This window comes from Canis lupus, chromosome 12 (genome assembly GCF_003254725.2).
Source record: "Canis lupus dingo isolate Sandy chromosome 12, ASM325472v2, whole genome shotgun sequence".
NCBI lineage: Eukaryota > Metazoa > Chordata > Mammalia > Carnivora > Canidae > Canis > Canis lupus.
In genome coordinates, this window is record NC_064254.1 from 21,939,693 (window position 1) to 21,954,478 (window position 14,786).

At 36.6% G+C, this 14,786-nt stretch overlaps 1 protein-coding gene across 2 annotated transcripts in view; it reads left to right on the forward strand.

The window, feature by feature from the left end:
• The first annotated feature begins 898 nt into the window (after positions 1-898).
• Positions 899-14,786, forward strand: part of TINAG (tubulointerstitial nephritis antigen) — a 92,381-nt gene continuing 78,493 nt past the window's right edge. For both annotated transcript variants that reach the window (XM_025419071.2, XM_025419072.3), the window contains exons 1-3: positions 899-1,370; positions 8,710-8,773; positions 9,620-9,709. In XM_025419071.2, the coding sequence (XP_025274856.1) occupies positions 1,016-1,370; positions 8,710-8,773; positions 9,620-9,709 (509 nt within the window). In that variant the 5' untranslated portion in view covers positions 899-1,015. The remainder of the gene's footprint in view (positions 1,371-8,709; positions 8,774-9,619; positions 9,710-14,786) is intronic.

Genomic DNA, 14,786 nt, shown 5'->3' on the forward strand with positions numbered 1-14,786 from the left:
CAAATCATAAAACCAATTAAATAGTAGCCAGGGACCAGAGTCCAGCTTTTCTGATTGTCAAGAGAAGTTCTTTCCATTAGGCCACCCAGCCACTCTTGCTGAATCATCATTCACTGGTTACTTATCCCCAGTCCAAGGGAGTTATTGTAGTTAATGAATAAACACAGTACAAAAACCACTGTAAATGTACAGTTCTATAGAAACACTAAAGACATCATGACCTTTGGGTTTCCTCATGACTCACTCCTTCCCCCTGCAATTTTGTAGCACAAAGATGGACTTTTCTTGACTATAAAATGGCTTTCAGATACTGCAGGTTCCTACACTGATGCCAAGTAGGGACTCCAGTGAAAGGAACTAAGGTCACCCTCAGGGAATTTCTAGCTGAATTAGGCTCCACTAAGCCTTGAAATAAAAATTCTTCTGGTAGGGAAATGGGGTACAGATGGGAAATCAAGCCAGTGTGTGACTGGGCATGATTTAGAGCAATTGTTATTGATATGACAGATCTTAGCAGGCAACCTCATGAAAGCCTGGATTTTAGTTGCAGTGCAAGTAGGTGAAATGAGTAATTGTGTTTTTGACTTTCCAATTTCCTACACCTTGCCAGTGGTTATTGCAGACATAATTTGGGCCATGTGTATTCCACAGAGGTTTCTGATTTAAGAATCTAGAGTGTTTTTTTTTTTTTGGGAGGCAAGCAATATTCAATGTATTTCATCTATGCATAAGATTTTATGTATTTATTTTTATGGTGATCGATATTTTTGGCATGATATGAAACGTTAGACATTTTTAACTTTGAAGGAATGACAAGGGTCTATTTTTAACACTTACATTATCTTGGGCAAACATTAAAATTCTTGATTAATGTTTAACTATAAGAAGTATACTCAAGAATCCATTTCAGGATTCAGGCTGAGTTGTCTTGAAAATTTGAATTCAGACTCCAAGGAGAAGCCCCAAAACCAAGGGTTCTATAACAGAAAGTGGAGCCTTACCTGGCATCTAGAGAATGTGGACTGGATATAAGATCTTAATCTTTTCCTATCTTACCACAGAAATTTGGATGGAGAAACGGTATGTATCTCAAAGAGAAGTGAACCCAGGAACTGCTTTCACTAGGAATCATACGATTTTGGAAGGTACTCGATTCAAGAGAGCCATTTTCAAAGGGCAATACTGCAGAAGTTTTGGTTGTTGTGAAGACAGAGATGATGACTGTGTCACTCATTTCTATGAGGCAAATGCACTATGTTACTGTGATAACTTCTGTGAAAGGGAAAATTCCGATTGCTGTCCTGATTACAAGTCATTTTGCCATGAAGAGAAAGAATGGCCTCCTCACATAAAGCCTTGGGATCCAGAAGGTAGGCTTTGGGAATGTGCTTAAATGATTTCCTGGTTCATTACAAGATCTGTCAAACTGTCTTTCCCTCTCCTTCCTTCATACTTTCTTTTCTATCTTAAGAGGAGGTGAAAAATGAATATTATGATTAAGTAAATTTTCTTGGACTGTTAACGTGCTTTGCTTTGGATGCAACATATCTGCATCCCACTAGTACCTTTAACAAAGTTCCAATGTGATGGCTGTGGATGCTGGTCTGGATCCTGTTGTGAATACTGTCTTAATGTATATAGGGTTACTTAAAACCCTTCCTTCCTTCCTTCCTTCCTTCCTTCCTTCCTTCCTTCCTTCCTTCCTTCCTCTTCCTTCCTTCCTTCTTTCCTTCCTTCCTTCCTTTGTAAAATGTTTTGACAACAGGACTCTTAAGCTCTTTTGAGTGTAACCTTTTAGGGAATCTCATCAGTCACAGGACTGATCATCTGCAGATTAGTCTAACATTTTGCTTATTACGTCTTATGACTAGTGGACCTCCTGGCATTAGAACCTGTGGTATATCAATGCCATTAATGCCAGTGCAAAAGCAAAACAAAGTCAGCTAGCAACCTGCCTAAGAAATACCAATAGATTTTTCATGTATATTTTTGTTTCATTTCATTTTGCTAATCTGGGATTTTTTAAACGATTGAAACAAAGGAAAGCCTCCTAAAGAGTAATTGTAAAAGTCAAAGACTGAGTGGATAAGTACAAATAATTCATAGGGAGAATGTTGGTATTTACTATATTGGTCTAATTATAGGAGAATGGTTCTGGATTCTGAGCAATCAATGCATCCAAGATTCGCAACAAAACACAAAGCAACACTCTTTTGCTATACTTAACTAAAGCACTATTTTTTTTTTATTGCCCATCACATCAAATTTCTTCAGCAGAAATGTAGGTATAATCAGAGCTCTGTCACACTAATGTAAATGAGTGATGGTGACCAGAAATTTCAGTTGAAGACAATTTAGGATTAGCTAGGATTTGGCATCTTCAAAATCCAGATCCACCACCTTCATTCACAATAATGTCATCTTGCTTGTAAAACTGAGGAAATGCTTCCTAAAACGTGTATGTATTATGTTAAAATTTCCACAGAACTGTCATTTATCCCAGACCTTTGCCTCTACCAATATATAGCCCAGAACACATTAAACATCTATTTTCTCCTGAAAAGTGGCAGATCCTTTACTAAGAATGGGGAATCTAGTCATACATCAAAAATTATTCATTGAATATCTTCACTATGCCAGGCATTGTACTTAGTGCTGGGACACCAATGGGGAAGAAAAAGAGAAGATCTTATTCTCTTTGAAGGGATGGTAAAGTTGCCAGGGTGAGGGTAAGATATTAACAAATTCATCGTGCAGTTGCAAATCATGATAAATTCTCTGAAGGAAATATTTAGGGTGCTGTGAGAGTATATCAGAATGTAACATTAACATATAAAATATAACATCAGCCTGAGGGGAGTGTCAGTGAGGGAAGATATTTCACAGAGTACTCCAGGAGTGCAGAGAAGTGAGCTAATTTGAAGGAGAATTGGCAGAAAGGTGTTGTAGATCTGGGGGCGAGGAGCTTAGCTTGATCCAGGGGTTGGAATGTGGTCAACATTTCAGGAGAGTAATGTTTAACAGAGGGTCGGAGGGTGACTTGAGATGAGATTTGAGAGGTCAGTAGAGATCGGATTATGCCAGGATGTACAGGCTGTGCTTAAGATTTGAGATTTTAGTCTGTAATGAGGACTCATTGAAAGATGTCAAGTAGGAATAGTGTTGGCTTCAAGGCTGTTGAGTCTCAGTATCACATGGAAGCTGTAGTGCTTTTGATTTGCTACAATGTATTTAAGTTTTTCTTATTTGAGACATACAGCTCATTTAGAAAAGTAATTGCTACTTCTTCAATGTCTATTTTTGTTTGAGAGCTAGAATTTTGCTATGACTTTAATTTAGGGTAATGATTTAGGTAGAACTTATGTTCCAGGTATAGTTTTTATTTCATTCATTATGAAGGGAAGCAATTAATCATTTTACTTAGTAGCAAAAAGTTCACATTAGACTATAATTGCTCTTATGAAGGTAATTTGTTTTCTTTTGTTTTATCTTGTGAAAGTAGCTAGTCAAAAGAAAATAGCACCACACAACATTAAAAATTGTGCAAAATTAAAGTAAAAACACAATGGAATATTATTTAAACCAATTTTTGTATGTAGAATCTGACTTCCCTTTGAGATGCTAAGTTGTTCATTCACTGATCTACTAAATATTATTTTTCCGTTATCTAATTACATAGTATTCTCTGGTTCTTTATCCTGCAACTGTGTCAAGAGCTCTTTTTAAACCAGTGACTTAAAACTATGTACACCATCTTAAGTGTTATAAAAGTAATTATGTCCCTTTTGTATAAACTGGAAGTAGGACATATCTTCCTTCTGTGTGTGTGTGTGTGTGTGTTTTCCACCATCTCTGATGATAACTTCTAGCAATTGAAGGATTTCAATGTCAGATACCCTAAGTAAGTGATAGAGTTTGAAAGAGAACCAGAATGGATTTTCCTGACAAATCTTTTGGTGTAGCAGATTTTAAGGGCAGAGTCTAGTTTAGCATCTGTTGTGAACAGACCTAAGTTAACTTGATTATGCAGAACTTTTATGTTCACATTGGTAAAAAAAATGTGTGTAAGTTACTGACACATTTGAATTGGATAAAGATTATTTACTCCTTCATAACCTCCTTACCACATTATAATGAAGATAAGTCATAGTCCAAATTCTTCATATACATTGATAGTTACAAATATATATATTGGTAAGGAGTCATAGACCAACTCATACAACCTGGATAAACTTCATGAAGTCTCAAGTCTCTGTCCTTTAGAGGTTCCCACATCTACCTTGCTTGAGTAATTTATTGGAGGCATGTGTAACATGCAACATAACAAAGGGGTAGGATTCTGTCATCCTTGTAGTGGGCCTCAGGGAATGAGAATGCTTCCTATTCAGTGGCCGGACACAGAACATTTTAGAGATCAATCCTAGGGTACCAGGTCTATGAGTAAAGTCTTTTGACCTTAAGAGAAACATATAACCTGTTGGCTATAAGAGTGGGATAATGGGGCATGACTTTTTAAATATTTTAGCTAATATATATAAACTGGATACTATTAATTGAACCAGTAAGAGCTGATTACTTATATCCATTATGTTGATTAACAAGCCACTAACTTCACCAATGAAAGCCCACTTCTTATGTCTATTATAGTGGTACTCTTGGTGTTCATCCAAAGATGGATAATGGAAGCATTTATCGCAGCTGCCCTGGAGTCTGGCCTTTCAGAATGAATGCTACTGACCACCCCTGGGATATGGATTCCTGATCAGAGAAAGTAACTGTCTCCCCTAAAATGAAGTTTAGACCAGCACAGATATTATAATGTATTATGATGAAATATTAAAATAAATTACATATAACATATTATCATCTTTACAAAAAAAAAAAATCAATGGGCCAACTGTTTGACTCTCCAAATACCTGATTTGCCTTATCTTGTGTTAATGTCTGTTAAGTTGTAAAACTCTATTAATTTCAACAGTCATTATCTTTTTGTTCTTTTGTCTCTTTTAGCTATTTTACTACCAAAGAAAAAAAAGGAAATGAGACAGATGCTGGTTAAGGACTTGAAGCCAAGAGAGGGCTTTTTCAAACTTGGGAGCTAGAAAAACACATTTTATAAATTGAGCATTAATCCAGAAAAGAGGGGGGGGGTGATAATGCTTTAGGAGAGAAAGAGAGGGAAAGAAAGGAAGGGAGATAAAAAAGAGAGAGACAGCTGTAATGGTGAAGATCTTAAAAAGACAAGAAGGGACTAGATTCAGAGCTCAACAGGGCATGCAGTAACCCAAAGGGAAGGAGGTTGAAAATTATGATGATGGAGATGAGAGAATTCCTAGTGGCTTTATTTTCTCAATGAAATGTGTATGAAGCACCTCAGAGTGAATTAACCAAATTGGTTACCCATATAGCTTCTTGACAGAAACATTTGCTTCTTGACTTCCAAGTCTCTCATCAACCTATTCCTACAGGATGTCATTCCTTGCTACATCACCAAAATCATTCTTAGCAGGGTCAGTGACTATGCTATCACTATATGCAACATTGAGATGTCTGTTCTCAATGGCACTCTACATAGTTGACCACCTCTGCTTATTAAATACTTTGTTTTCTTGCTTCCAAGACTCTACTCTCTCCTGAATTCCCTACTTCCTCACAGTCCACTCTTTCCCTTTCTTCTTCTGAATGTCTACTGGCTGGAATGTTTTAAGCTCAGTCTTGCCCCTCTTTCTCTCACCTCTATACACTCTTTCAAATAGATTTTCATTTAGTCTCAAGGCTTTTTAAAAAAAATGTATATTTTTTTCTTTCAAATTTGTGTTCCAGCCTTGAGTTAACTCCAGACTTCCATAAACTACTCTGCTTGACATTCTTCATTAGGATGTCTCACCCAGATTTAATCGATATCTAAAATATCCAGAGCTGACTTCTTAATTTCTTGCCACAAGCCTATTCCATATTTCAGTGATAGCTTTGCTGCCCTTCTATGACTTAAGCCCAAATCCTAGTGAGACATGCTTAATTCTTCTTTTTTCTCATTCTCCAAACTCAGACCATGAGCAAGTTCCGCTGCTTTACCACCAAGTTACAGCCATCCACTGCTCTCCCTCCTTACTTTTTTTTTTTAAAGATTTTATTTATTTATTCATAGAGACAGAGAGAGAGAGAGAGAGAGAGGCAGAGACACAGGCAGAGGGAGAAGCAGGCATCTTCTGCCTGACGTGGGACTCGATCCAGGGTCTCCAGGATCACGCCCTGGGCTGCAGGCGGCGCTAAACCACTGCGCCACGGGGGCTGCCCTCCCTCCTTACTACTATTATGCAAATCTTCACTCCACTGGAAGCCCCACCTCATCCAGCGCTATGAAAGTGATGAGGGCAGAGACATTTTTGGTAAGGTCTTGTAGGTTATCCTATGAAATTAGGTTTTATTCTAAATTTGATGGGAAATAACTTGAGGATTTTGAACAGGAAGTGACACAACAGAGATTTTAAAGTCCCCTTTGGGGATCCCGGGGTGGCGCAGCGGTTTGGCGCCTGTCTTTGGCCCAGGGCGCGATCCTGGAGACCCGGGATCGAATCCCATGTCGGGCTCCCGGTGCATGGAGCCTGCTCCTCCCTCTGCCTGTGTCTCTGCCTCTCTCTCTCTCTCTGTGTGACTATCATAAATAAAAAAATAATAATAATAATAATAAAGTCCCCTTTAAATGCTGGGTAGAGAAATGAGGGATACATTGGAACCAGGGAGGAGTATAGAAAGGATTGGACTATCCGTATAATGTAGAAGCTGATGCTCCACTTTGTCAGCCCTTTGAGCAGGCTCAGATAAATGGATTATGATTTTCATTTAAGAGGGCAACTCTCAACTGAGATTATAATAAATGTAGTTTCTTATAGAATAAACTCTGACTTGATATTAAGGAAGGATGACCAGAAAGGGAATTTAACTAACACTAGATTTAGTACTGGTTAATTGAGGTAGGCCTGGTGATAACATTCTCTTGACTTCAAAATTATTAGAGTACAGGTCAGAGAAGGGGCTTTTTTTTCCCCTAAAGACTTGTGATTTCTGTTTCCTTTTATCTATGTAACTGATATGTTGGACAAGGAGTTTTTATGAGGTTTGATTAAAAATCAGCTTCGGGGGCAGCCCAGGTGACTCAATGGTTTAGCGCTGTCTTCAGCCCAGGGCATAATCCTGGAGACCTGGGATAGAGTCCCAAGTCGGGCTCCCTGCTTAGAGCCTGCTTCTCCCTCTGCCTGTGTCTCTGCCTCTCTTTCTTTCTGTGTCTCTCATGAATAAATAAATAAAGTCTTTAAAAAAAATCAGCTTCTGTTTTGGCCTCTCCCTTGCCCTTTAAAACTAGTCAGAAAAGTACTTTCCTTGACTTTGAACTTAAATTGTTGTATGAATTTTCTATTGCCCCTGTGTAATAAAAAATTTGAGGGTCTCTTTAAATTATACAGTGTAAGTTCATTTATTTTAAGTCTCTAGTACTGAGCAGTAATTAAAAACCTGGACTTGATTTAAAGTTAAATCTTAGTTTGCTACAATCTAGAAGCCTGTGGTCCAAGAGAGAGGAAGTTTTTGTTTCTCTTCCTGTGCTTGTGGAATGTTAAAAATCCATGGGAAAGAGGTAAATAGATGTAAATATGTTGAGATTTTAGATTCTTCAAGCAGAATATTTAACTGTAAAAACAATACATGCAGAAAAGTGGTAGTCGTGAAGTTTTTTCTATGAAACTGTCATTTGAAAAATCAGAGGAGAGTGAATTCCTTAAGTAGCTTTTGTGACATTGGGGCTAGGAGTTAAACCAAGTCCCTTGGATTGATTTCTAAACATGCAGATTTGCCCCTATAATTGAATGAATAAAAAGTGAGGATTCATTTTGTTTAATTATAGATCATTAATGTGATCTATCAATTACATGTTTCTGTCAAAGAAGTTTTCACATGACAAAATAGTAAATTTCCTTTGCTAAGTCAGAGTGAATTTTTAAGTTTGTGTGAATTATATTTTTGAAAAGGATTTGCTTTGTAACCAGGGTACTATTTTCACCATATCTTATCGATTGTTTTCAATAATGATACTATACCATTGATCTCTTTTGAGTAGTTCATATAATCTGGTAAAGTAGTTAACAGCTAGTTTCAGTTAATTGAGAAACATTTAGATTTGGAGCACAAATGGCTACAATCTTATTGGTTTCATGAATTTTTCTCTTGATCCAAATTCTGAAGAAAAAATAGAATTTGTCTTTAAAAGGTGAATTCAATGAAATAGCATCACATTTTGGTACAAAACTTTGAGATATAATTAGTCATATTCTTTTATGAGCTTTGACTTGATTTTTTTAAATGAGAAAAGCCATAAATTTATTCAAACACTGTCTTATTGCTCACCTATTTAAACATATAAATTATTTTTTCAGTGTTATTAGTGATTAATTCTGTGGTAATCAAGTTTTCATGCTTTACATATCCTTTCTTGGAACATAATACACAGTTTTAAAGATAAAAGCTGTTGGAATGAGCTTAGAAAAATCCATACATAAACCTTGACCCAAACCAGATGTGGATTTTCATCAATTGGCACCAAATATTTTTGCATATTTGAGAAATTCTGAAAACAGAATTTTAAGTTACTTGTGATGTTAATGCACTTTAGTTTTCGATTTAGAATTTTAATTTGTTCATATGTTATGTTGGTAGGTTGCTTCAGAGATGGTCAACTTTATGAAGAAGGATCAGTAATTAAAGAAAACTGCAACTCCTGGTAATGAATTTAAGTGACACAGAACTGAATTCTATTGTGCGTGTATGTTTTCTTCAAATAAAAGTAGTATTGTGAAATAAAACATATTTAAATACAGATAAAGGGGTGCCTGGGTGGCTCAGTTAAGTGTCTGCCTTCTGCTAAGGTCATGATCCTGTGGTCCTGGGATGGAGCCCCGCGTTGGGCTCCCTGCTCAGCGAGGAATGTGCTTTTCTCTCCCTCTATGCTCTCTCTCCCTCTCTTGCTCTTTCTCAAATAAAAATAGAATCTTTAAAAAATAAATGCAGATAGAATAATAAGTTATAGGATATCACATATCTGTAGTTTTATATAAGTATATTTAATGAATGTTGACAAATCTAATCCTGGATATATCTTTTAATGCTATAGCTAGTTGTTCATGATTGTGACCTTCATCATACAGCAGGCCTGCATTAAATATACCTCTTAATTATAATCATTCTATAGGCAAGATATACTATAGGCATATTATGTTTCTTTGATCACAGTAGCTATATATAAGAATAGGCTGCCTTCAAATGATTATCCTGCAGGAAGTTTCCAAGTGCAAATAGACTGAATCTACTGTCTAAATTTTCTTATGGTTTCAAACTTGGGGGATTGTATGGTCATTTCATTTATGAATTGCCTAGAGTAGAGTTAAGAGCTTATTGAGGGGTAGCTAATGCATATATTATTTTATTTTTGCTGAGAATCAAGTAGACACATGGCTATCATTAATCAAAACTATGTTTTATGCCTTAAGAGTGTGCAATTCTGATTACTAATTTTATAAATGTACTTCATAAAGGCTAGGCCACTTTTGTAATTTTTATGTCTTTGCAGCACATGCTCAGGACAGCAATGGAAATGCTCCCAGCTTGTCTGCCTTGTTCAACCAGAACTAATTGAACATGTCAATAAAGGAGACTATGGGTGAGAAAAAATCTTGCATTTTTTTTTTTTTGGCAGTCCCAGTTACTTTTCAGGTTTCAGACAATGTATTTCCTATTATTTATTTCTAAAAATGGTCATTATTTCAAAAGAAAGAGTGGGAGAGAAATGGGAAGAGAAGTAGGAAGACAGCTAAAATAGGAATGCGCAAAGATAAATAATTAAATATTGCACAAAGAAATATAGACAGAGTCTTAAATTGTCTAGGAAGGAGCACTGTCATGGTGTAAGTGAGGGGAGTAAAGGGAGGTTTAGTTTGGATAAATAGGCAAAATTTATTTTTTCATATAAACCATCTTTCCACCTCTGCTGCTGCCCTGACCCAGCCAATCAGCTATCCTGGGAGAACCAGACCCTTAGAGGTCAGTATTTAATCTTGATGATTCCCCAAACAACCAGTTCATCTAGCCAATTTCACTGACATGACCTATGTAGCCAATTTCACTTACAGTTGAATCAAAAGACAGGCTGAGCCATTTTACTTTGCTAATAAACTAAATATAGGGCTGATTGACACTTAAACATAGGAAATAATGGTTTGATGCTTTCTGACAGGTTAACAAATTAGGTGGCTTCTTCATTTGCATAGAGGGAATTATGATGTCAGTGTTAAAACGGTTTTCTTCACTGAACTAAAAGGAAGAGGAATAGCCTGCCTGGTTATCTGCCTCTCTGTTGTTACTGATCAAATCTCTATATACTCTTGGTAACATTTTCCATGTTTGGGAAGAGATTTCATGTAAGAAGAACTATTATCAAGTAGCTATAAAAGTGATGTAATCATGAAATGTATTTTTAAAAGTTAAAAGTATCACTTGCTTCCACATATAAGACCATAAGACAGGTGTTTCCCATCACAGTGGGGACACTGAATTTCAGTGTATCCAAAGTATTTTCTTGGAAGACATGAAATTTAGAAAGTTACATTTTTTAACATTAATATTCTTAAACCACGTTGAATTCCTGCGTGTGTATACATGTTTAACCAATATTTTAGGTGATAAAATGATATTGTAAGTATTTCTAGGGAAAATACATTATAGTATTCAGTGGCTAAGTGATACTTAAATCATTAAAAGAACATAAGAGTATGTGTCATCATAAGAAATTATCTGAATGAAGTGCCTAAAACAATTCAAATGCTTGACCTACCGAACACATACTTCCAAGAAACCCTGAGCAGCTTGTGTTTCCATTGTCACAGAACCCATGGGAAACCATAGTTGAAGGTGACATGGAAAGTACACATAAGAATACAGAAGCTGGTAGGAATGCCGTCTTTCTTGGAAGGAAAAAAATTCTTGCCATTATTTGTTCACTATGAGATAACTCTGGGACAAGTTAGACATGGGCTTTGCCTTTTGTAGCAAACATTGATGACCTTAAAAGGACAAAAAGGTATAATTGGAGCGAAAGAAAATATCCATTGCCCAAAGGGAAAAAAAAAGTTAAGTAAAAGAGAGAAGCTATAAAGAAGTGGAGTAAAACTAAAATTATTTACCAGAGGACAAAAAGGCAGAGGGAGTCCTTGGATTTAGGAGAAAGTTCTCTCAGATACTTTCTGGTCCTGATGTTCAAATTATTTTCATAGATAATAGAAGCATATCCTTCAATACTTATGAAGTGCTTTTTAAGGTAACCCTAGTCTGATGAGTTACAGGGATCTGTTTGTATCAGCAAGTTTTTTTCCATTTGCCTTGGATTCCCCACAGCTACTCAGGCCCAAAACGGTGGCCTCCTTTGCCTGGACTGGTGCAGTAGCCTCTGCCTGGTCTCCAGCTTCCTCCTGGCCTTATCAGCTAAATATACACAATCTTTGCTTTAAAATATTTATTTTCGGGTAGCCCCGGTGGCTCAGCGGTTAACAATTAATATTAACAAAACATGTGCTTCTCTTGTGGCACTGCTGAGGGTAGAAATAAATAATTTCTGTCTTGCCCGAATTTACGGTCTAGCTGAGGAGTCAACATGTCTTCGCTCTGTGAAAGCATTTCTGATGATAGAGCAGTATGGAAGTGCCAAATTAGTAGCACAAGTAATAATCAGCAAGTTAGTGGAACAAAGAGAGATAGATAACGGTTTCAGTTATCTGCTGTGGTGCAGCAAACGACTCCAGAATTTCACAGCTTGAAACAGAAGTGTTTCATTGGTTCACTCAGTAACTTGGGATGGGCTTACCTGACGTTCTTTTCTTGATCTCTCTTTGGGGTGACTGGTTGGTGCTGGTTGTTGGTGGGCCCATCTGTCTCCAGCCAGCTAACCTAGCATCTTCAGATGGTGCCAGTGTTCTAAGAGGGCATGAGAGAAAGCTTCAAAGGGCCTCCCTGTAGGGCTTAGCTTAAAAGTTGGACAGCATCAATTCTCCTGCCTTTGCTTGGGTGAAGCAAGACACTAGCCCTGCCCACCTTCAAAGGTTGGGGGAATAGATTCCACTTCTTGGTGCCAAAAGCCATGAATAATTTGTGACCATTTTTAATCTGTCACATCTCTAAACTTTATTATTTTTTTAAATGAATTCAAAACCTAGTCAATTGGATAAGTTAGACTTGATTTTTTTTTCACCAGTTTCTCAAATCAATATATCCTAAATCAAAAGGGTTGACCTCTTTGACCTGCCCTTGGTGACTGGCTTTCCCCCTCTGCCTTGTCAGCCAAGCCAGAAAATTGGAAATTAGTTTGATTCTTTTCTTCACTCTCAGTCACTAGTCTCTTATAATTCCTACAGTCACAGTTTTTTTTTTATTTTATTTATTTATTTGACAGAGAGAAAGAGAGAGAGAGAGCGAGCACATGGCAGAGAGAGCAGCAAGCAGAGGGAGAGGGAGAAGCAGGCTCCAAGCTGAGCATGGAGCCCAATGAAGGGCTCAATCTCAGTATTCTGGGATCATGACCTGAGCCAAAGGCAGATGTTTAACCAACTGAGCCACCCAGGCACCACCATAGTCACAGTTTCTTCCAGATATTATTTTTTCTACCTCTCTGTATATTCTAGTGCATTTCTTTACCAAGCCTCATTTGAGATGGCCTGATTTTTCCGTTTCCAGTCTGGCAACTAATCCCTTCTACTTTCATGGTGATCCCTCTAAATCAAAGCTTTGATTCTGCTGTTCATACTCTTAAAAATCCTCAGTGATACTCCATTGCTTGTAGAATATCATTATACTCCTTAGCATAAGTAACAATCTGGCCCAAATGCTTCTTTGCTACTTCATTTTTTATGCTTTGTTCAGCTTCTGTCTCCCTAGGCCCTCTCATGGTTCAGCATTGAACTTACCTGTTCTTCCTTCAATGTGCTACCCAGTTTCAAACCTGTATGCTTTGCTCCTGAATTGCCATCTTTTTTTTTTTTTTTAAGATCGATTTCTTTATTTGAGAGAGAGAGAGAGAGAGTGTGTGTGTGTGTGTGTGTGTGAGAGAGAGAGAGAGAGAGAGACTGCAAGCAGGGGAAGGGGCAGAGGAGAGAGTATCTAAGCAGACTCCCACTGAGTGTGGAGCCCAAGGCAAGGTTTGATCTCACAAGCCATGAGATCAGGATCTGAGTGGAATCCAAGAGTCAGATGCTTAACTGACTGAGCCACATGGGCAGCGTTGAATTACCAATTTTCTTAAAGAATAAATGTTCTCTTTTTTCACATCTGCCAACCAAACTCATTCTCATCCTTCCAGACTGAACACTAAAGTCACTTTCTATAAAAAATATTATGCCAACTTCTTCGGGCAGAGTTATATTTGAATCCTTTACTCTGATCGTACCCTGACCTACTGCTAATAAATTACGCACACTGATGGCATTTCTATCTTTGCAGTCTTTTTAGGGTATGAGCTCCTTGAGGGTAGAGAAATTTACTTATTATAATGTTTTAAGAGAGAATATGACAAATTAAGAATGTTCAGTAAATGCTACATTGAGTTAAAGGGAAAGTTATGAGTCTAGATAAAAGAGGATGGTATAGGGTTTAGTCCTTTCACACATTTTTGAACATAAGTCACAGTAAAACACAGATTTGTGACTTAGTATATACACACACATGCACATCTATACCCATACAAATACATGCTGCACACACACACATAATTACATATATAAAACCAGGACTTAATCCTCACTATGTGCAATAAGTTCTAATATTTCCTATTATCATTTATCCTATATTCTATTTTTTGAAATACCAATCCCTGATGACTAAGTGGAGTGATTAATTAAATGACCAAAAATGTATCTGAAAATTTGAAAACTACTAGTGTAGAGCACCAAAAACATACTTTACTGAAGTCATAGTTTTGCCTAAGGCTGGCCCTAATGGTCTCTTCTGTATGCTGCAATATCTAGTGTAGTCAGAGTTTCCCTTGGTTGATGGAGATTGCACTCCAAAATTGTGGATTCAAATTGCTTAAGGTTTTACAAACTAACAGATTTTTAAAAAAAGAAAGACATTAACTTTCTAGGCATATTATTGAAAATCGAGTTGTATCTTCACTCATTTGTGAGAATCTATCACATTATAAGCAATTGAGGTAATTAACACAACAGGATTAAGTTTAGATTTGACTTGAGTACTGAAATGTCCTCAAGTTGTAAATAATTCAATTTCAAGCAATGATTAAATTACTTTTGTTTCTCATCTCCTCTCATCTCTTCAGAAAATTTTCATTGGATTTAAATGTCAATGTCAGATTTTGAAAACAAAGCTTCTTTTCCTATATAAGGGCAAAAACCCTGTCTAAAAAAGTATATACTTTTTACTATCTAATCTCACATAATTGAATTTGTATTATAACCAATAATAACAAAGATTACTGGGCACTTAACACAAATTAACCCTTTTAATACATGATAGAATATTTCAGTATTTATATAAAATATTTCAATATAATTAAGAGCACTGATGTAATCTTTTTAGGTATAACTATTTTATCCTCAGTTTTTCATGGATACTTCCTTTGACATGGTCAAATTCTTTTCAAATCGACATTATATATAAAACAATTACTCTATTTAATCCATAAGCACATTTCTGTACATTCAAGCTTCTTTCTAAAATGCATTTAATGACATTCA